Raw genomic sequence first — 23,163 nt, 5'->3', positions numbered from 1 at the left:
AAGAATTGCGATTTCAAATGCAATTCTCAACATAAAAGTTGGTAATTTCATCTAACACCTCTGTTTGTAACACTAATGGAGGAAACTACTGTGCTTGTTTGAATTGTTTGTATTTTTTACATGCAATTTGTTTTCTAAAAATAAAAATAGTTACCTGCTATCAAATGAAATGTGGTTGTGCAACAGAAATACAGGCCCTGAAATACTGCACTGTGCTGTAAAAATTAAACTCCATGCATACCAGGGATTGAATTGTGTAATCTATTAATTTGTAAATAAGTGATATGTCAAACAGAAGTGTGCAGGATCAAGATCACACATTTCTATACCAAAGAAAGATGACATGTAGCTGTCAAGTCCAAACACACAAGGTTTTCACATTTCAACCACTATTCTACTTAATTAGGTTAGAGACTAGCTCCCTACATTTTTTGAGGCAGTTGGCCAGTTGTGTGTATATTGTTTACCATACATTTTATGATTCTCTATGTTCCGGACTATGCCCATAAATGTGTTTATATAATATAGCTAGCAACTTGTTACTGTTGGGCAGCTTGGAGGGAAAGAAACCGCACTGTGGCCTCAGTGAAAGCCAAGTCAGGAATAGCAATAGGAGTATGAATGCCTCACCAAAATATTAGCAAGTTACTATTTCATTTCCTGAACAGTCCCAAGAGCCTGGCATGGGACACAGGCAAAGTGTGTGCTCAGTAAATGATGAAACAAATTATATAAATGAATAGTAGCTTAGATCTGTATATTTTTGTCAAATTTAGATTAATTAAAAATTGCTATGATTTAGCTAAAACATTATAAAATAGCACCTGAACATCTAAAGTCTGAGTATTATATGCAATAACTATTTGGCCTGATAATATGCAAGTGAAGCTTCAGTTCACTGCCATTTTAAACAGGCAGTTTAAATCTATGAAACCAGGGTTTTAAAAAGTAACTATTAAAACTATATCATGTACACATGCTAAAATACAGAGGATTTCTGAAAAGGCTATATTATACTAACATTTTACATAGATATTTGTACTGTCACAAAACTTGAGATCAGCACTTACAGAGCAAATTCTCACTGATGACTTGAGTTGTGTTTCCAAAGAGATATTTAGTATACAGCTAAAGAAAAACCCATTTTCTAATGTTCTGTGCTTAGTATTCTTATATTGTATTCTTTCTGTGTGATAAAGGTTGCATGCTAGAATGTAGAGTTTTGTGAGCTCTCGTATGGGAAACACTGGGGAAAAAATTACTTTACCCAGTATCCCAATACAGTTGCTGTATTTTTTTTTTTAAGTTTTCTAAAAGGGACTACATACTGTGCAGCTCTGAGCACTGTGTCTGCTCCTGCACAACCTACAGTTGCCAGTGTTAGGTCACAGGGGAAGGCCACGAAGACACTGATGACTGACCATCTTGTGATCATTAAAGATCCCATGGCATTTTTTCCTATGGAGAAGAATTTATGCTGGTGCCCTCACTAAATTTTAAGTCAAGTAATTACATTCTGCCTAAGCTACCCCTGAAGTTCTAATTAATTTCCTTTCTTAAAATTTTGCTCTTAAGTATTTGCTTCATTTTAACTTTAGAGGTGCCTGTATTTTCCTCATGAGTGACATAATTCCATTTTATAACTTTTATTTCTGCTTAAAGTACACAGGAATCCATTTGGATGGAAAGCATTACACAAATGATAGCTATTAAAAATTCTCAGACAAAAGACTGACATCAGGGCATAGTTAAGATTGAGAGTACGTATCAATTATGTAAGGTATAAAGCTTTACAGCATGTTACATGAAGCATATTGTAAATTATCCCCAAAATAAACATTGTAAACACAGAAAATTCAGGATTAAGAATAAACTTAAAAGAAACCTAAACATCTTAAAGTATGGAAATACAGCATAAAGGCACCCAAACAAACTTAATTTAGCCCTGTAGTGACACCACATTATAAGCATACAATTATGATTGATGCATTTTAGTGTTTATAGTCCTAGATTAGATTAAACTGATTTTTCAAGACATTAATTTTTCATCTTTTTTCCCCGTCATGCAACAAGTGTATGTGACAAGCAACAGAGGGAGGGCTGAAAAAGGATAATGGTAATATTATATGGTTACATAAACTTATGTATAACTAGATGGCTTAACTGCAAATTTGTTATTTGACTACTCAGCTATGTCTTACATTTTCAATTACTGTTTGGAATTCTTAAAAAGTTAAAAAACAAAATTTAAAAAGGCAACACATTAAAACGTAAATTAAAAACACACATTCAGCCCTCTTGCAAAAAGCTTTGTTTGCTAATGGTGTCCCCTCACTATAAATGCAAATTATGCACTCAGCAAAAACAGAGGTTTTGTGCATTTGCAAGAAGCTTCTGCTTTTCCTTTTTTTTTTTAATCAAATCCACTTATTTTCAGTTAAGTACTTTAATAGACAGTGCACTAAGTACAGCATAAGAGTCTTCCAGAGAGAAATTGCATGAAGATCAGCTCAAGCATGATAATTTATTAAGACTTAAAACTTTTGAATAAAAAAAAGAAAAACTTCACAGAAGACTAATATTTCAACTGCACATCTTTCTCTGGATGTTTATTTTAGTTTTAGCATACACATTTTGTTTGCCACAATCTTCTTGTTCATAAGGAGGTTAATGACCCTGTATTATACACATATAATAGAGTTACATCAAGGCTTTCAAACATTGAATTATTGGGCTTTCATAACTGCTGATTTGTATGTAAAGAATAACTAAATTAATTTTATTTTCTATTCTCTAATCATATCTGGATGACATTAAGGCATTGTGTACTAATAATTCTATCACTGCCCTGGCCTTCCATTCATTTGCCACTCTTTTTTCTATGAAAGACAGTAGGGTATTAGCAAATAAATTCCACTGCATGGCTGCAAGATATTCTTACAATACATGAATGAGAATAGACCCCCACAGAGTCAATCTGCAAAAATAGGCTATTAATGTTTCAATCAGAACTTTGTTTAAAAAACTAACCTAAAGGGATTCAAGATTTTAAAATTAAAAGAAGAGTTGGGAAAGCATATTAAAATTATGTTCTTAACAAAAATGGAATTTCTTAAATTAGCTTTATTGTCTCTCTGAACTAGATGAATTAGAAGAATTATTCTGGGGAAACAGCAGAAAATAATTAAAAGCTAGAAATAAGTGTTTACAAAAAAATCACTTCCTCATTTTTATTTTTTTTATTGCAGATTGATAACAGATATAAATACTACAGAGCAGCATCTAATAACAGTCACATTTACTTTTCTTGTGAAACAATTATCCAAATTGGTTGTGTTTTATGATAGAGAACAAAGTTTACAATAAATTTCAGAACCATCCGTTCTTTAAAACTGGGCAAAAAGGTGGGAAAAATGATTTAAAGTACTACAAATTAGCTGAATTATCCATTCTTACTTTAATTCCAAAACTGAACATGTTCAAAAGAAAGAAATAACCATGACTTTTTCAGCCTTGGAGATGTGTATCAGCTGGCGATGCGCTTCAAGCAATATTAATTTGATTAAACAGTTTATCCTTAATAACCTGAGACATCAATCCATGTATAGCTTCTATGGTGGTCTTGCAACTGAAAAACAAGCGTAAATTCAACATTGGCTAAACACCGAACTGTCACTGTATTATAAGTTATTCAGCTGTCTCAGGAGTTCGGGGTGCCCATAACCCCATGAATCTTCACAACTGTCCAGATATGAAAAGTCACACAGAAATTTAGTTGCTGTTGCCAAAAGCTATTTGTTATCTAAAAGGGTAAACTGACAAGCTCTTTATATGTCAAGAACCAATTTCAGACAGTACATTTTGTCCAACAGTTTAGGACATTAACCTAAAATACAAGAAACCGAATTCAATCCATTATTTTAGGTTTTAATTTAACTATAGTAAAAGAAATATAAAACCTTGAACTCATGTAATAGAAAATCAGTTCCAATACTTTTTTTTAGCAAGTGTATGTGTGAAATTAAGTATGTTCTGCTGATGGTTTTAGCATAACAAAATAATAACAACAACAACAACAAATAATAGCATAACAAAACCAAACCCTCATTCACTTCTAAAAGAGTTATAGTCTATATTTGATCAGTTCAAATCCCGGTAAAATTAGAAAGGAAAGAAACCACAGTACTTCACTGAAGCCATGCCACTGAAGTGACATAGTGGACTGAGAAAGTTAAGTGTTCTTTTTTGTGACCCACAAGAACTTATTCACTCTAGATTCTAATAGCTTTTTAAGCTTGTTAATAAAAAATGCTATGAATATATGAAAGGACAATAACTATGCCAGAACCTATAATGACCACAAGGTACAATAAGTGGTGGGGCAGCCATCATGCTTGCTGGAGGAAGAAATTTGAGAGGCATGGTGTGATTTTTACAGCAACTTTAGAGCAGGTTAGCATGGGGACACTGACCCATCCTTTCCCACTAGGTGACCAGAAGAGAGGGAATACTATATAGGTCCATGGACCAGATTAGCCAAAGTGTTGTTTTTTTCCTGCCTTCCCCACAGCAGGTTGGCATGGAGGGGGAGGGCGCCTTATTCGGGGAAAACATGAAACAGAAGTTAGGCTACGATGTCAGAACTCATGTAAATATGGGGTGGATGTCCAGTGCAGGTATTGTGTAAGGAATGGATACAGTGGTCAGATAAAATGGATTTGTGAAAGATTTAAAAGAGATATTAGTTAAAGGAGCAGAAATGAGGGGCTCCTGTGTCTAGCACAGCTGGGAGCGAACCCCCTGCCTTTTTAGCCCCCACAACCCTCATTCGAGGGGGGGGGTGCGAGTGAGTGAGGGGGCTGACGGAAGCCCCCGGATGTATATGAAAATGATCATGGAATTACCTGAACTGTACACTTTTATCTGCCGGGTACTCCCAGACTGTTAAGAATAAAGTTGTATTCCAATTAAAGCACATCCAGTGCCTCCTGTCCTTCCAGCATAGCTGGACAATGATGAGTTCTAGGAACACTTATTTGGAGTAAATTACTTGAAATGCTTCTTTCTTACTACACAACACAGGATGACATTTCATAGTTTGTAAAGCATCACTGTTCAACAGTTATATAGTGCCATAGATATACTTTATATGTAACCATATTGGAGATTAAATGAAGTGGTAAAAAAACTGATTTGGCGACTGATGAAAGTTAACAAAAAAGCAACAGGTGATTGCCGAAGAGCTTCACAGCCCGAAAAGGAGGTTGGGTAATACTTTAACCAATCATAGGAGCCCTTCCCCATTCCGTTCCTTTAGCAAGCACCTCCTTTTTAAGTTCTTTACCAGGCCATCTATCTGGCTACTGGATGTCTTCCCCATGGAGCACCTGCACTGGACATCTGCCCCACACTTACAAAATGAGTTGTGATATACAGCCTAACCCCCTTTCCTCTTCACCATAATAAGCCAATATGGTTGTGAAGGAAAAATTCCTTCCCAGCCTCCCTAAAAAGGAGCAACTAGCACAATACCCACAGCAGGTGCTAACCAATATGATATTTGTCACCTTGAGGGGAGGGAGAGTGGGTGCTGCCTTGCTTGCTGTGTGGAGGAAGGTCTTCTAACCTGCCTTTTTAAAAACCATCCGCACTTATGTTCCCAGATGAATCAGCGTCACCCACACTGACCCCCACCCGCCCTTTTTGCAGCAGCTTCTGACCTCCTTCTTCCTCCTATCCATAAAGCACTGCTACCCCTCTTCCAGCAAGCCATGACAATGTCAACCCCCACCCTGCCACGCCCATTTCAGGTGCAGCACAGTCATTTGTGGAAGGAAGTGTTTTATGCAAAAGATGGGAAAAGGCAAGTCCTCAGTTTTTTAAAAGACTAACCACATGGATTAGACAGAACTGTAAAATGCTGTATAGAGAGATGGTGAAAGTCTATAATGTATATATTGATTACTTGTATTTCTCTCCTCTTTCCCATTGTTGGAACCCACTTGCAAAAATAAGAAATTAAATGCTCAACCTATGCTAGCCTTTTGCATTTGACAAATTTCCTATATTTTGGATGGACTTTAACAGATATTTTTGATTAAAAACAGATCAACTAGAAATACAGAATTGGTTAACAACTTTAGTGGAGCCAACATAGAAGGTTGAAATGTCATTTTTATGATGCCCACCAAAGCCATGCTGAAAGCAGGTCAAAGGTCCCTAGCATCTTGTCTGGATGCTTCAGAAGACACAAAAGATTTACAATACATAATAAACCCAAAGGGATTCCTTCATGGCTTCAGTTAATAAATAGTTTACTCACTGTAGTAAATACAAAAATTGTAATTATCCTTGTGATGGAAATAAGAGGTATTTCTACATTTTAATTTCTAAATTACAGCAGTGTATTTTTTACTCCGACTCCTCCAAAATTCTTAGGAACTGGAGAATAATTCCCTACAGGTCATAGTTTAAAGTATGTGAACTTAGGGTTTAAAACACAATAGAATTTCTTATAAAAGAGAATCCAGACATGTATTATCTCACCTGTCCCTTGTTGCTTTAGCAAGTTTGTCTTCTGATTTTCTGTCATGTGTCTCTAAACCCAACATGAAACTCCCTCGGCCCAGCTGGGCTTCTGACTGTTCTAACTTTTCAGACAAATCAAAGACTTGGCCAGTTGTGTAGTCAGCATTCTGTTGGAATAAAATACCATTAAATGTATTATAGATAGAGCTGTAAGTCATGTTGGTATTTATGCACAAAATACACAAGTAAGCAACCTCACAAAATACCTTTAAGTCTAAGTAGTGCTGGACTTAGCTTGGCAGACCAGCTGGAGCTCAACAGATTATACACTGATCTATATCTCGGAGCACCACAGATGGTGGGATATGGAGTATCTCCAAATTCACAGCAAGCTGAACAATTGAATTTAGAGTCAATGATGGCTGCAGAAGATGGAGCCCAACACAGACACAGCAAAGTCTTGACTTCATCACTAACGTGTGAGGAAGCACTGAAGTCTCCTGCTCAACATGTAGCATCCTCCAAAATGTTGGAAGCTCTCCTACTTGTCCCTCCTAAGTCTGCTCCTTGTCTGGTATTTCTTTCTACAGCTCACAGGAATATATAACTACATGTCAACAGACTAGGTTCCTATGGACTGCAGAAAGTATTCAGTTTTCATAAAAAGAACAGGAGTACTTGTGGCACCTTAGAGACTAACAAATTTATTTCAGCATAAGCTTTCGTGAGCTACAGCTCACTTCTTCAGATGTATAGAATGGAATACACAGACAGGAGATATTTATACATACAGAGAACATGAAAAGGTGAAAGTATGCATACCAACAGGAAGAGTCCAATCAATTGAGACGAGCTATCGTCAGCAGGAGAAATAAAACCTTTGAAGTGATAACTGAGATGACCCATGGAAGGTGTGAGGAGAACTTAACATAGGGAAATAGAATCAATTAGTGTAATGACCCAACCATTCCCAGTCTCTGTTTAAACCTAAGTTAATTGTATCTAATTTGCATATTAATTCGAGTTCAGCAGTCTCTCTTTACAACAAAAAAACTTCAAAAACAGACTCCAAAGAGAGACTGTGGAACTCGAATTAATATGCAAATTAGATACAATTAACTTAGGTTTAAACAGAGACTGGGAATGGTTGGTTACACTAATTGATTCTATTTCCCTATGTTAAATTCTCCTCACACCTTCCATGGGTCATCTCAATTATCACTTCAAAGGGTTTTTTTCTCCTGCTGACAGATAGCTCGTCTCAATTGATTGGACTCTTCCAGTTGGTATGCATACTTCCACCTTTTCATGTTCTCTGTATGTATAAATATCTCCTGTCTGTGTGTTCCATTCTATGCATCTGAAGAAGTGGGCTGTAGCTCACAAAAGCTTATGCTGAAATAAATTTGTTAGTCTCTAAGGTGCTACAAGTACTCCTGTTCTTTTTGCGGATACAGACTAACATGGCTGCTACTCTGAAACCCGTCAGTTTTCCCAGGTTAAAGTATTCAAGCAAAGCAGTGCTCTCTGTTCAATTTATGCAACCTCACTGAGAATAATGGATATTATTCTGCTCTAATTTACAAACTATGCAATCCAACTGAATACAACAGACTTGCACAGGTATTACTGTGGGCAGAATCTTTTACTAGGCATGAAGTGCAAGCTGAAAAAAGCAAAGTTTGACTTTCAAATCCCTATTCAAGTTTGCAGGATTAGAAGTTAGGAAACAAAAATATTTTTATTTGCAAATGCAGCAAATTTGATTTGGAATAATCAAGAGAACAGGGAGCCTCACAGTATCATTTTACAGAGTTGCTTTACAAAGTAAAAACACATATTAAAGACTGTGTGCATTCTACCCCTGTGACTAAAATAATCACTATGTGTTGGATTTTTATTGAAGAAAGTAAATGAGATTTTAATCCAAAGTAAACAAGTATGTTTATAACAGAAATACAATTAATGCAATGGACGGTAGTTATCTAGTGGTCAAGTCACAATTCCTACTTGAGGCACATGGTTACAACAAAAAAAGTCCCTTTTTAAAGATACTAATTATGGTTTAAAAAGAGTTGTTATAATAAAATTAGTAACACCACCAATAATATCTAGCCTATATATCTGGTAACCTTTAATGGATACTAATTACTACTGTAAGGGGATACTAAATGTTGAGGGTACATTTAGTAAGGGAATACTAAATGTTATGAGGGTTTAAAAAATAGATTTAACTGAAACTCATCTTAAACAATGAGAATAAACTAGTTAGCTTCACTTTCTGGTTATCAGACAGTAAAACCAGAAAAATGTTTACAGAAAGGTTTTATTTATATTCATGAAAACTTTCCTCTATTATTTGGTTTTGTAAAACCTGATGCACAGAATCTAAATCTGGAGTCAAAATTACTCAACAGTGTCCCATTAAGCAATTTGCAGCAGAGATCCTTGTCTCTACTACCAAGGAGTCAGAGGTACCTGCCCTCTTAAAGGATATGCTATTCTACTTACAGTAAGCAAACTAGAAGAACTGAGTGTGTTCACCCAATATTTGTTCCACAATAGTTCGAGCAATTTACGATCCAAAGATGATTTGAAGTAGGAGACCTCTAAAGCATAATACCTATTTAAAAAAAACAAAGCAAATTTTTCAAAGTTAGCTACCAAAGATTTTACAATCAAATCCTCAAGGTCATAGGCATCTGAAAAGGATAAATAGAAAGTAAATGCATTTCTCAAAAATGCAAAGACTAATAGAACACCGATGTGGCAAATTATACAATGTTTTATGGTCCAACAGTAACACACATTAAGATCTACACCATCTTCCAAGAATGTTTCTCTGAAGAGGGATTTCCCTCCTGTGTCTAATGTATGCAGTTTTAATAGTTATAACTAACCAAATGCTGTTTTCTTCATCTGCTTGGGTTCTGTTGTAACACATCATCTTTGGGGTCAGCTACTGTCCTGTTAATAGTGTTTGTATAATGCATATTACAAAGAGGCCCTGATCCTGCTTGGGACCTTTGGGTGCTATCATAATATTAGTATAATTTATATATAAAAGTAAACTGAAATACTGCTGATCTAGTGGAATGTAATAAGTGGTAATGTTAGATAGTGGTAAGCTTAACAAAGAGCCTATTTATCCCTTGTTATGTATCTTATGTGTTAAGAAGACAGATTTTCCTGATATTACAGAATTCATAACCAAGGAATAAGGAAGATAAGCTATCCTGTTTTGTTTTAAATACATGATTCCTATTGCATCTTACAAGGCAGCAGTACATGTTGCAACCTTCTCTGCTGCTCAGATATTCATTATACTGAAAGTAAAAAATATAAGGTTCTGTATTTTTAAAAAATACTTATTTCTTCCATTAAGCTTTTTTATAAATACAGATGTATATAGAAAGCCTTGCCAACTGAAGAACATATCCCCTTTCCTATTAGTGGGAATTCATCTTAAATGCGTAAATCAAAAGGAACCCTCCTGCCCTCCCTAGCTCATGCCTTCTATAGATTATCTCTTTTGATGTACTCATTCTGAAGTGCTTGCAAAATGGATTGAGGCCTGCAGGAAGAGGAAGAGAAATCAGATTTGTAAAGGAACAAGAAGGCTGCAATAGGACCAGGGGAGAAAAGAGATCTGTACATTTGTTTTTAAGTTTTGTTACAATTTTTCAAACATCTGTTACAAGCAATTCTCAGAAGGCTGTTGGAGGATGTGATGCTCCTGAAAAAAGAAATTTCATGTAAGATTTAATAAAAGGAGAACCTGACACGCCCATAAGGTAATCTTCACTTTAAGCTATGCAAGAACATTTCTATCAATGTACTAAAGGGTCATACTGGGAGTTGGAACATGAGGTACAATTTTTTGGGGTATCAGAGAAGTGAAGTTAAGTTAAACGATTGCTGGGTTTCTTGTTCTTGTGTGGCTACTACAGCATTTACATGGTTTTATTTTGATGCAGCTATAACTACCACTTATACGTTATCCAATTAAAATAACTAAAACATCATTATTTTAAAAAAAATTATTGCCTGTCTTTCCTTGTCACTGCACATAGTTATTTTTGAATAATTTAAATTAAATTATTTAAATGGCACACATCCACTAATCCATTAGCAATGATATATTAACCCTGCTCTTGGGAGAACTGTTTGGTAAAACTCAACCATATTAGGAAAAATGCACTTATAAGTGAAATCTTCTAATGCTGACCAATTCAACCACATAAATGAGCTAGAAAGCCAAAATAATAATAATTGAGTCTTTTATAAAAATTGATTAAACTTCATATTGTTGTGATGCAGAGAAAGATCCTCACTTTAGAGAAAAATTAGGCACAAAGGTGAATTTCCCAAGGAAATCTGTGGCAGAATCAAAATTAGATCCCTGATCTCCCAATTCCCAGGCCTGTGCTATAATCATTTGACAAATAAATCGGCGAATAAACTAGTAAAAATAAAGGAAAATGATGCCCAATTTAAAATATCACAGAAGAGCATATGTGTGTGTGTGTGTTAGGTCATATATCTACAAATATATAATTGAACACAATTTTAAAATGTAAATTAACATGCCAAATATAATTCCTTTTAAAAATTAAATGGCAAAAGTTTCACATTTGCAAAAGTTTCACATTTGTAAATTTACAAGCTAAATGCTTTTTCAACATTAATTGGGGTGCTTATCATTAGGAATTGACACTTTAATTAAGAGAGATGGCATTTGGTATAACACACAAAACCTATTTAGCATTTCCTCAAAGACAACCTCTCTATTAAGTACTGTAATAGAATAGCAGCCAAAAATGAGGTAAAAGTGCACCCACAGGGACTGATGTATAGATTCATGGCTGAGAAGTGTTGGAATGCAGTCACTCCCCGGGGCAGGAGGTGGTGGTGGGGATTGGACATGTGTATAAGATTATAAAGCAGTAGCTCTGCTTTTCTACCCAGTGCCCACTGGCATTGCCAGCATACCAGGACCCAAACATAGAAACTCATCATTAAGGTAGGAAAGAGAAGCCTAGAGAAACTGTCACTAAAACCAGAATTACAAACCCTGGTACAAATACTAGTGGGTGGAAACAACTATTCTAATCTTCTGTGGTACAAATAATTCATTCACATTGCAGGAGAAGGAACATCAGAGACACCACAATGTTAGCAACTCCTCACCCAACAGGCTAAGGCATAGTGTCAGCAATTTCAACCCCTCCTCTTTTTTTCATGGCTATCCTCCACTGGGGAAGATTGAAAGTCCTCTTCCGTAAATCTTTCCATGTAACTTCAAGAAAGATAATGACTTAGAACAGATACTAACTAGCTATCTGAGAGGGAGACTATTATGGTAATTATTACATTTTTCATAAAATTGAAAAATTCCATTTATCTGCGAACAGATTAAAAATGGTAATGGTAAATTTAAAGAAAAAATCTAATGCAACAGAAATGCACAAACAATCACACTTCATCTAGAAGGTTTGCTTTATAATGAATAGTCAGAATGACTAGCAGTTAAGTGTTTGCCAGGGATTTCTACTTTGATGGTAATGCAAATAATTATTAACAGTTACCAGCTGAGATTTTTATAGAGCTTTATTTTTTTAAGTGCATGGCCTTCAAGTTGTTAGTTTGGAAAAGGGAAAAGTGTTTTTTTTTTTGGTTAATATGACAGGAAAGCCTTGAAAGACTATATATATTGCCAATAATGCAATTTTCCACAACTCTCCAGAGTTTTAACTACCTATCCCTTTGGAGTCCAGTCCTTCATCAACATATGAATCATTCAGCATGTAACTCATTAATTCTAGTGAGAGTTGTATGCATAAGTACCAAATGTTCCAAAGAGATAATTTGCTCTCCCAAGTGAATGGGTGTTAAGTAATACTTTATATCAGACGTGATAAACTGACAATAATATGAATTTGATAATTATTTTGAACACTGATTTCCTGAGTTCAAGAGCTCTCAAACTGGGGTTGCAAACTTCAATTGGGTCATGAGGACAGGTATGGAGCAAAAATTGCTGAAACCAAATGTCCTCTAGGACTAAAAGAAAGCAAACTAACAGGAGAGGAGAAACAGCTCTTTTTCCTGCCTCTTTTGATGCTATCAGCCCATTCTCCTTGCAGCAGCTCCTCTTTCCACCCCTACTACACTCTGCTTCAGAGAAGCAATGCTTGAGGATGGCAAGATGCTAGCTGCATTGACCCAGCTGCTCACAGCGTTCATCTGGCTCACTGAAGCAGTGTTCCCCAAATCATCTCCCTGCTGAATGACAGCTAGCAACACCTCTCCATAAAGCTAGCAGCCGAAGAAAACAAAGGCTTGTAGTATTTGGGTCACTGCAAGAAACCATGGCATTTAGGGCCATCGTTGAAGGTGGAGAAAGATTGAGACCTTCTACTTATGATTCAGATACTAATTCATGAGTTACTTACTGTTTACAGTGTACACCAAAGTCTTCTATTTTATTAAGTGGAATAGTCTGGTATTCTGATGGACCTTCATCTGGAGGCTTAAAGCCCTGAAAAGTTAAACAAACAGCAACCACGACAGTAAGTGGAAAAGTAATAGATATATTTCTTTTGCATGAAGAAATGTGTCATTTTAAGGCTGCTTGCAAATGCTATTCAAGTTCCCAATAAAGACAACAACTTCCATAGGGAAAACAGATGGCCCAGCAGACTTATGGATTCTGGAATCTTCTCTCTTGATCCCTGGTTCATCTGGCCTGGGTTAATAGTCATTACTATTTGATGGATGTGCAGAAATGTGTAGGAAGTAAGTTGCTGGTCTCAGACCGGTTCTCATTGGGCAGATATCCCCACCATAAGTGGCCATATCGTTTTCTCTTAGGGCAATGATGGAAGGGGCATGGAGGCCAGACTACTCTCTTCATCCCTAGAAATGATTGCGCCAGAACAGAATTGACAAACACTAGCACAGTAGTGAGATGAACCCTGCACTATTATTGCCCATCTTGTACCTGTCCCAGAACTTCAGTCTCCAATTTAGTCAACAGCAGCCTTCACAACCACTGAACTGGCAAATACTACCCACCTGAATCATTTCCATTACTCCTCTTAAAACATTCTGCTAAAATGAACGTCTAACTGTGATTTGGTTTTTAAGTTTAAGTTACATTTCCTCTTCCTGTTTAGTGCACTGAAAGTATTTATATGAGATTTTTTTGGTTCATAGATGAGTATTTGTTGTTGTCTGAACTTATTTCCTTTTGTTTAGAAAAATAGTCTATGCAGATCTGCTGTTCATTCGTAAGAAAAAGTTACTGCATGAATGCAATGGGGAATTTTTCACACATATTTTTACAATTACAATGTGATGCCAGATTGGAGTCTTCCATAAGACAATAATGTTTTTATTTTCTTATAATAGGATCCACTAGCCCAGATTCTCATGTCCAAACAGAGTCCTTTTGACTTCACCTGTACTCTGCATGAGCGTAAAGGTCCATGCTAACAAATCACATTGCAGAAGTAGGCTCCAATCCTGCAAAGACATGCTTAATTTCATGCACCGTGAGCGATCATACTGAAGCCAATAGAACTACTCATAGTGCATAAGAATGTGTGTAAGTCTTTGCAGGATTAGGGGTTTAACTGGGATTCAAGAAGGTGTAATTATACTTGATTATATATCAACTAAGTTATACTTTTATTTGTATATCATTGATATAAAAATAAAACTAGACTTAGAAAAATTTAGATTTCAGCTTTACATAATTTCAAGTTAAAATAAATATCTTAAGCTTGATATGTTATTATTTGGAGCTTAAAATTTCCATTTCAAAATGTGGTATTTTATTTTTTGTTTTATCCTGTGAATCTGTAAACATTTCTTTGAAAAGACTGTCAAAAATAAAAGTAAAAAGAACGAGGAGTACTTGTGGCACCTTAGAGACTAATAAATGTATTTGGGCATAAGCTTTCATGGGCTAAAACCCACTTCACTGGATGCATGTATGAGATTTTGACTCTTGCTTTTCTCAAAGCAATCGCAATACAGATTCCAGGTTTAAAAATATGTGCAGCCAAAAGCTGATTTTTGAACTAATAAGTCTTAGATTTACTATTTCTTCTTCCCTATAACAGTCCAAATTCTTAGATGCCACAGAAACTTTAGAAGTAGAACAACTATATTTAACTGCTGTAATTATGTTGCAGCTCCAATATCTAAAAATACATTTAATACAACAGGGAATAAAACTCTGTGGAAAGAAGACTGTGTTTAGAGAGGTCGAATTATAAACAACATATAAAGAAGACTATTTAAGTACAACAATACCCAGATTTATTATTTATGTCAGTTAGTAATGCAGTGGAATCCTGAAACAGGAATCAGATTATTTACCAATGTTATTTTTCTTCTAAGAGGCATACATAATATGATGATATTTTAATACTTATTGTAGGTTAGAAAAAAATTACATCTTTTGCTGAAAAAGGAAGATACAGAATATAAAAAAGGAAAAATAGGTCAGATTATGTGCTTTTCAGTCTTAACAGTGACTCTTAAAAATGGGATCCATGCATTTAGTTATATACAGTTTAATAACCTTGATAATAACCATATACTTTTTTTAACCTTAACTTTTACCTTGGGATATGTTCTAAAAGCTCCAAGATTTACTTTTCCTGCAGATATCGTTCTTGTTGGATCAATCTGTAAAAATATAGGTGATTTTTGATATATGCAGGTGGCATGCTTATTGATCTATTTTAACTTTAGTTATTACACTGAATCACTGTAACTTGAAAAGTTGCATTATGTTCTGCAATAAAGCACAGTACTTTTGTAATTGACATCAGTTTATAAGGAGCACTCATGAAAAGAAAGTGGAACATCAACAGCTGCCTATTAATCCCACTTCTCTACATTAACAGAATGGTCAGTATCAGTCTCAGCAAATCCTGTTCTATAGTGTGTGATAAAAATGTTACCATCTGTCAGTCAATACATTGGTGATACTTATTGCTTTTAATTTTAACCCCTGCAATAAATTAGGGATGGAAAAGACCTATTAGATCATCTAATCTATTCTGGGGATAGGGCAGGAGGATAATGCAGGATTATTCTCTACAATCTATTTACTAGTGCATTGGCCAGTTTCATTTTACTAGTAAAACTGAAGGGGCTTCCAACATTTCCTTGGGACACTATGCCACAACATAACAGATCTTAGTGTCCAGAAGTTTTTTCTAATATTTGGTCTATACTTTTCTAATTTAATCCCACAATTTTAGTTAGATTGCCAACTATTCCTTAAATAATTTCATTCTTTTGTTGATGTTTACACTCTTTAGTAGAGCAAGTGATTATGTAAGTTGTTGTTTAAACCAAAGGCTAAATTTTTATTTCAATTGTTGTGACCTGCAGTCCTCAGGGGTTGGAGGGCCCAGTGAATTTCCTCAGAATATATAAAAAAATAATTTTGTACAACTCTCTGATGCCATGTCAGTGACTGCATGTTATATAAGGAATACCACAGTTTAGTGAGCAATTTTGCCCGGTGTCCCTTACTACAGAAGGTTGAGAGAATCACAGAACTAGAGTTTTTAGGTCTAAGGCAGAAGGCTCAGTTTGGGCTATTCAATTCTTTGATGAAGTAACAAGCATGATTTCTAATCTAAGATTAGAGAAAAGATTTTAACAGACTACACCTGGAATGATGAAGTGAATGAAAGCTCTCCAGTCCCAGTGAACAAATTTGTTTGTATACCATTGTCTTGACTTTCTCTTTAGCCCAGAAAGCTTGGCAAGGGAGATATACTGATCTGAAGCCTGGATTCTACCCCGCCATAAAAAAATAATACTATCAGAGGGTTATTTAACAGTATATATATAGAGATATATAGATAAAAACTACAAGTAAATATTTTCACCTCAACACAAAGATATTAAGTTATTGCACCATTCTGTCAGTCTATGGAATGCTTAACTAATAAACTTCTAATACTTACAACCACTGCCACAAATGGTTCCTGAAATTGCTGATTAAGCATCTGAGTACTGACATCTATCCCTGAAAGCCAGCAACCATAGCCAGGGTGGCTGTGGTACCAGCCAATTGCATTTTCTAGACGACCAACCTAATGAAGTGAAAGGGGAAGAAATACATATAGTTAAAGGTCTCTGCATATAAAGAAAGTGACAGATGCCCTCTTTTGGGCTTTTAGCATACTGCAGATACATTATGGGGAAGAAAAAATGCAAGTATCTACATGCACTACTATGCCAAGTTTCAAACCCATATGTTTATTAAATAACCTAAACCTTCTCTGGTTAAAATGTTTTTAGAAGTCATATGGCACAAAGTTATAACTACACTGATACTAACAACTCAATTCCTGGCATCCAACAATTGGTTTTTCCAACATACAATATCAGAGGTGCATGCTTTTGGATTTATACAGGACAACCAGTTCTGCCAAATATAGACCTTGTAACAAGAAACTCAAATCACTAAAATAATAATACAAGACAGAACACAGTGTCTGATTTGCATCCATTGTAATCAATGGATGTTTAGCCACCAACTTTAAACAGAAGCAGGATCTCGCTTAAAATAAAAGCATCTTTTACTTGCTTTACAGTTTACATGCTTAACAGATACAGATAGAAGAACAGATCATTTACACATCACTACATTCTTCCAAGAGAGAGTAATACTTTTTGGTCTTATTAACCCTATAGGTGAGATCTGATTAAATGAACACAGAAGTCAATGTCTCCATCTGATATAAGGGGACACTGTGAACTTGCTATCAGTTAATTTAAAAAAACAAAACTATTTTCAGATATTACAGGTTGAACCTCTCTAGACCAGCACCCTCGGGACCTTACCGGTTCCAAACCAGAGAATTTGCCGAACCATGGGAGGTAAATGCAGAGTGCCAGCGGATCTCCATAGGCACTGGAAGAAGAGGTGCAGGGGTGCTGCAGCACCCACAGGCTTTGCACCCAGCATGGCCCCTCGCCCGGGGTCCTGGCCGCTGGCCCCTCACCCGGGGTCCTGGCTGCTGGCCCCAGGTCTTCCCCCATCCTCCTGGAGACTGAATGCTGCGGATCAGCTTTTCACAGCACTCCAGAAGCTCTGGGAGGGAGGAGGAGGAGTTGGTAAGCCCGGGGCCACCAGCGTGTGAGAGGCATGGGGGGGAAAAGGGGAGCTTGACGCCAGTAGATGCTCCGCACCAATTTTTCCGTTCTCCAGCCCCGGAGCACTCATGGAGTCGGCACCTATGCCAGACCACAGATGTTGCCAGACGAAGGAGTGCTGGATTAGAGACGTTCAACCTGTACTGAAATCATCCCTCAACCAGGGCCTATGAAAGAGCATGCACATGAGCTCCTCATTGAGCAGTGAATGAAAATGAAGTCATCATAGTAGTGCATGAGACTAATAGCAAAAGTGACCATCAACAAAATTAAGACGCTGATTACATATCAAAGTGCTCAACAGCACAAAGTAAAAAGACTGCAGAAAAAATGTCTTTCCCACTCCATTAGAAGTAACCTGTAAGATTATAAACAAATTGGCACAAATTTTTCAGATGAAAATGTAATGTTCACATTAGCTAGATCACTGTAACAAACAATAAATATACATAATACTAATATTTTTCAGATACACATGCATATATTATTGACAAAACAAGCTAGATTAAAAAAATCTCAAAATCACCTGCTTAAAATGGAATAGTGAGGTACCTAAAACAGTCTGAATAAGCATAAAGTTATATTTAAGACAGTAAGAAAATAGCATTCCGCAATTTTGTTGAGAAACCACAACTTTTAAAACACACCACAACCTGTTATAGTTGCTGCAAATTTGAGTGATACTGCAAGCCACTCACTCAAATTTAACCCAGATGCCCCTCTGTCATGACCCAATAACAGTGTTGGGTTTACAGTGGTGCCATGGAGCCGGGCCCATGCTTAGAAGGGTCCCCCCCGGCCTGCTCTGCTTTGCACTGTGCCCTGAGACCCCGCCAAACCGCTGGCTTCCCCCACCCGCCCACTTGCTCCTCTCGGCCTGCAGGCCAAGGACTCCTCTTCGCCCCCAACCCCACCCGCTGGCTTCTCTCTGCCCTCTGGCCAGACCCCAGTGCACCTCCAGCTCCGGGCAGTCTCTGCTTCCCACCACCTGTGGGACTCCACCTGTCTCCCTGGAGTTGAGCCACCTGGTACTGGTGCAGAAGCCTGGCCAGTCTCGGCCAGTTGGGGGTGGGGGGCAGTGTGGGGGGCTTGGCTGGACCCCTCCAGGCAAGTGGGGCCTGAGTGAGGCTGGCTGGGGCAGGCCCTAACCTGGCTGATCGCACCACTCCTGAGGGGCCAGAGCAATTCCCTGCACTGGTAGCACAGCACGGCAGACAATTGCCTCCCAGCAGGGCTGGTGAATGCAGCCAGGAGGCAGAGCGTGGGGGAAGAGAGCCTGGGGGTGCGGGGCTATTCAGGGGCAGGGAAGATCTGTGTGTGCTGGAGCACTAGGGGGTGGGGGTTCTGTGTGGGATGCTGGGAAGTTGTGGGGCTGTAGTCAGGGGTTGCTGGCCAGGGAAGGTGTTGTGCAGGGCATTGTGCATTTATGGCAGGGTTGGGTGGGGACTGGGTATAGTGGGTCTGGGGGGGCTCTGGCCATAGGGAATAGGAGGGCTGTTCCAGTGTTGGGTGGGGGGGGCTCTGTGGCGTGGCATGGGCCCACCCCTGAGGGGAAGGGGCATGCTGGCAGCACAGGGCTGGGCGGGCCACTGTGCATCTGGCAACTGCCAGTTTGTAAATAGGGCCCTTGCACTGGGCTGGGCGGAGCAGGGCCGCCCACGTCAGGCCATGCCCCTGGCCAGCCGCTCGATCCAGGGACCGACCCCCGCCCCCACCATGCTCCATTGCCTCTACGGGGGCCCACAGATATGGTTAATCTGGCCTTCCCAACAGGAGGTGGATGAAAAAGGCGGGGCCGGGCACACATATGGATTGGGGCAGAGCTCTCTGGGGCGCTCACTCCACAGGTGCAATTCCACCTCCACCAGGTGGCATGGGCTAGGCCTAACAAACACCAGCAGCAGCTCCCTTGTGATCTGGAAGAATTCACCTCCCGCGGCTGCCCAGTGTGTGGGGCTTGTACTTCCCACAGGGCCTTGTGCTCCGGGAGAGAGTAGCCTGGGCGGTGACAGCCCCTACATGGCCTCCAGGGGTGTCTGAGCTGGGACTGGTTCTAGTGTCCAGGGGAAAGCCCACTACCCAGGGATAGGAGAAATGTGGGGGGGGTAATCCAGCCCGTTGGAGGGCAAAGGACCCTACTGCCAACTCAACCACCATTTCTATTTTTGGCTTTTTTGTTTTAATGGTATTTGAACTAGTCATACCAAAACAGCAAATTACTAAAAATATAACTGTGGCTGTAAAAAAGTTGTAATTTTTTATAACAAAAATGACCTCTAGTGTGCATGCTCTTTTCTCATATATTATAATCTAATCCAGGGGTAGGCAACCTGCGACACACGAGCTGATTTTCAGTGTCACTCACACTGCCTGGGTCCTGGCCACCAGTCCGGGGGGCTCTGCATTTTAATTTAATTTTAAATGAAGCTTCTTAAACATTTTAAAAACCTTATTTACTTTACATACAACAATAGTTTAGTTATATTATAGATTTATAGAAAGAGACCTTCTAAAAGCATTAAAATGTATTACTGGCATGCAAAACCTTAAATTAGAGTGAATAAATGAAGACTCAGCACACCACTTCTGACAGGTTTCTGATCCCTGATCTAACCCAATTTGCAATTTATACGGAAATCTATAAGTAAACAAAGTGTAAATATAGCAGGAATTCCATAAGAATTCCCTAATCCTGCAATCTGAGCTGCATCACTAACTTTAGAACTCTGCACAAATGAAACGATCTGCCCAATCACATCAGATATAGTTAATGCAGTAAAACTTTTTAAGTATAGACAGGGCCTTATTAAAACTAATTAAACCAGGAGAACTGGATGGGATCTAATGCTCATTCTGCACCACAGGACTATCAAGCTTTCAGTAGACGATTACAATAAAATAAGTATATGATGTGGTAGATGAATGTAAGAGCAACTCCAACCTGGGACAAGCTCTCCAGATCTACCAGAGATTAAAGCTCCAATTCTGTCTGCAGTGACCCTACTGGAAGATCAGGGCCTAAATGTGAATGTAACATGGGAACTTTGTATGGGGGAGGAAAGAAATATTTCACAGTTGTTAATCCTTCCTTCTTGACTCAAACATTCATAGCTTATAAAGTCCAATTACTAGTAAACAGCCTTGACAACTATATACTCCTTTATTTTTATTTTTTCTTCCCAAATTAATTGTAGGGGTTCTTTTGATGGAAAACAAAAAAATTATCCAAAAAGAATAAGCAGATAAAACACTATACCTATTATGTATATGCTATATAGCAACCAGATAAGATAGTTGTGAAATACAAAGATTTAATGCTTGACACTAACTTTAATTTCTATGCCACAAATAATCGTGTTAAATTTGTGAATATGCTCCTTTGCTATTCCATTCTTGAGCAACCGACTGCACCCATAAAAACATTTCCTAGGCGATGAGCACAAATGTAAAAGAAATTACACTAAATTAATTGGTGACCTAACTCTGAATTTAAACTCAGAACTACAAAGGTGAAAGAACATGGCAATATTTAAATATGATAAACAAAGATATTAAACATACAGGAGAAAAAAAAAAAGAGATCAACTTTTTATTGGTCCAGATCTTGTGCATGTATATCCTGGTGATGGGAACTTTATAAAAAACCTACACAGACTATCTCAAAACCCAGTGTAAATTACAACAGGATTTGTTGTTACTGTAGCGCCAATAAAAAATCATAGTTCTCTTTATTTACCTGTTTTGCATTTTCTATATATGCAGCCATATATTCATATGCAGCAGCCTGAGCATTGACTCGAGTTTCAGTGCCTTCTACCGGTAAAGCAAAGCTGTCCATGATAATCATGGTTTCCCCATCCACTTTCCCAAGCATCAGCCCCATCACTTCCAGATTTCCCCCAGACCGGGCATGCATGACCATCTTCAGCAGGGCCAGGGCGGAGATCTTGCAGTATCTGAAGTAGTGGTTGCTGCAAGAAAAAAAGCGGAGAGAGGCTAGGAAGAGGCCAAGTATCTGATCTAAGCAGACACAGGAAACACATGCAAAATACAGATGAAGGAGGTTTATCATAACAGAGCCCCATCTCAACCCCCTCCCACCCCGGAATCGCTCCTTGGTTCATGACCCAAAGTACCCCGGACCCGATGGCCCCCCCCATCCCCCCTTGCAGCCCCGCTGCCTCCCCGGGCCATCGCCCCCATTACCCTGAACTCCCTCCCGGGGCCTCGCGTCCCAGGCCCGCCCCGCTCCTTGCCCGGGTATCCCGGCCCCTCACCCCCGGCCCGGCCCCGGCCCCGGCTCTCACTCCTTGGTCCAGGGCTTGGCCGCCAGGATCTCCTGCTGCTGCTTGCGGTCGTACTTGTAAATCTCGTCGATGCTCTGCGCCTCCTGCATGTTGTTGGCCAGTTCCCAGCTCTTCTGCGCCATCCCGCTCCCGGAGGCCCCGGCCGCCGCCGCCGCCGCCATCCCCCCACCGCCCGACCGGGCCCGCCGCGCAAACCAAGTGCGCCGCGGGAGAACGGGGGGAGCCCAGTCCCGGAATGTCCTCGAGTAGCCGAGGGGAGGGTCGGGAATGGTACATTCCGCAGGGCCTGAGACACCCCGGTTAGCGCGCCCTCTAGCGACCAGCCTCGGAAGTGCCGCCCGAGCTCCGCTCAGAGAACCACGCGCGCCTGCCAGCGGGGTGATACGTAACCAACGCGACACAGAAGCTCCGGTGGATACGCAGGTGCTCTCACGTATTCACACATGCAGGACTGGTGTTCACGCGCGCATGTGCAACACAGGGATGTTCAAATCTGGCAATTAAGAGTTAGGACCTGGGGTGAAGAGTTGCTAAATCTCACGATTTTATCGTGAGTCTCCTGGTATTTGGTGTAAAGAGTGGAAGCAGAGAGGCTAATCTGACAAAAAAAATATTGATAGAGTTCTCATTCTTGATTTTCACTCCCACTTTTTTTTTTATAACAAACTGTACCCACAACCCTCCCCCTCGTAAATCACAATTGTGGAAACACTGCAATGAGAGTTCTTTTACAAACGTTTTGGCATAATTTTTCTGTTAATTCTCAGAGAGGCCAGTGATTACTATTCCTCCCCTTCTTCAGTCACATATCTGTGATCACTCTAGACCAGAGATTATTAAATATTCCATCAAACTATCTGACTATTTTTTCTGACAATTTTCCTCCAAACTTTTACACTTTGGGGGTACCCTTTGATTTTAAATGAAAGTAATTTTACTGATGGTTGAGAGCCCTGTGTATGAAGTCTGTGTGAGGAGGGAGGAGGGGAGATTCTGCTTATGGGGAATCCCAGAGGGTATTTGTGAGGGAAAGGAGGGTTCTCTGTGTATGTGATCTCTCTCTCTCCCTCTGTGTGGTGTGTATGGGAGGATGGGGGTGTCTGTGGGAGGAATCACTGTATGCGTGTGGCGGGAA

General features: G+C 38.9%; 1 protein-coding gene across 2 annotated transcripts; it reads right to left on the bottom strand.

Moving 5' to 3' along the window:
* Positions 1 to 2,581: 2,581 nt before the first annotated feature.
* On the bottom strand, positions 2,582 to 22,367 carry COPS5 (COP9 signalosome subunit 5). 2 transcript variants are annotated; one of them, XM_045006011.1, is made up of 8 exons: positions 22,083 to 22,367; positions 21,458 to 21,692; positions 16,527 to 16,655; positions 15,163 to 15,228; positions 12,984 to 13,069; positions 9,040 to 9,151; positions 6,547 to 6,695; positions 2,582 to 3,628 (listed from the first exon to the last, which is right to left on the bottom strand). In XM_045006011.1, the coding sequence occupies exons 1-8, from the start codon at positions 22,187 to 22,189 to the stop codon at positions 3,544 to 3,546; spliced, it is 969 nt and encodes a 322-aa protein (XP_044861946.1). In that variant the 5' UTR covers positions 22,190 to 22,367; the 3' UTR covers positions 2,582 to 3,543. The 2 variants fall into 2 exon arrangements, with proteins under 2 accessions (XP_044861946.1, XP_044861945.1); XM_045006010.1 differs by having other exon boundaries at positions 22,029 to 22,359.
* Between the last annotated feature and the right edge of the window lie 796 nt (positions 22,368 to 23,163).

This window comes from Mauremys mutica, chromosome 2 (genome assembly GCF_020497125.1).
Source record: "Mauremys mutica isolate MM-2020 ecotype Southern chromosome 2, ASM2049712v1, whole genome shotgun sequence".
Classification (NCBI taxonomy): Eukaryota; Metazoa; Chordata; order Testudines; family Geoemydidae; genus Mauremys; species Mauremys mutica.
This window is presented reverse-complemented; position numbering and strand designations above follow the sequence as displayed.

Excerpts from the sequence above, each read along its gene's own strand:
- COPS5 (XM_045006010.1), bottom strand. The coding sequence starts at position 22,189 with ATGGCGGCGGCGGCGGCGGCCGGGGCCTCCGGGAGCGGGATGGCGCAG. Across the intron at positions 13,070-15,162 it reads CTTTTAGAACATATCCCAAG|GGCTTTAAGCCTCCAGATGA; the intron begins GTAAAAGTTAAG and ends TTAACTTTTCAG. Across the intron at positions 6,696-9,039 it reads GTTCTTCTAGTTTGCTTACT|AATGCTGACTACACAACTGG; the intron begins GTAAGTAGAATA and ends TTATTCCAACAG.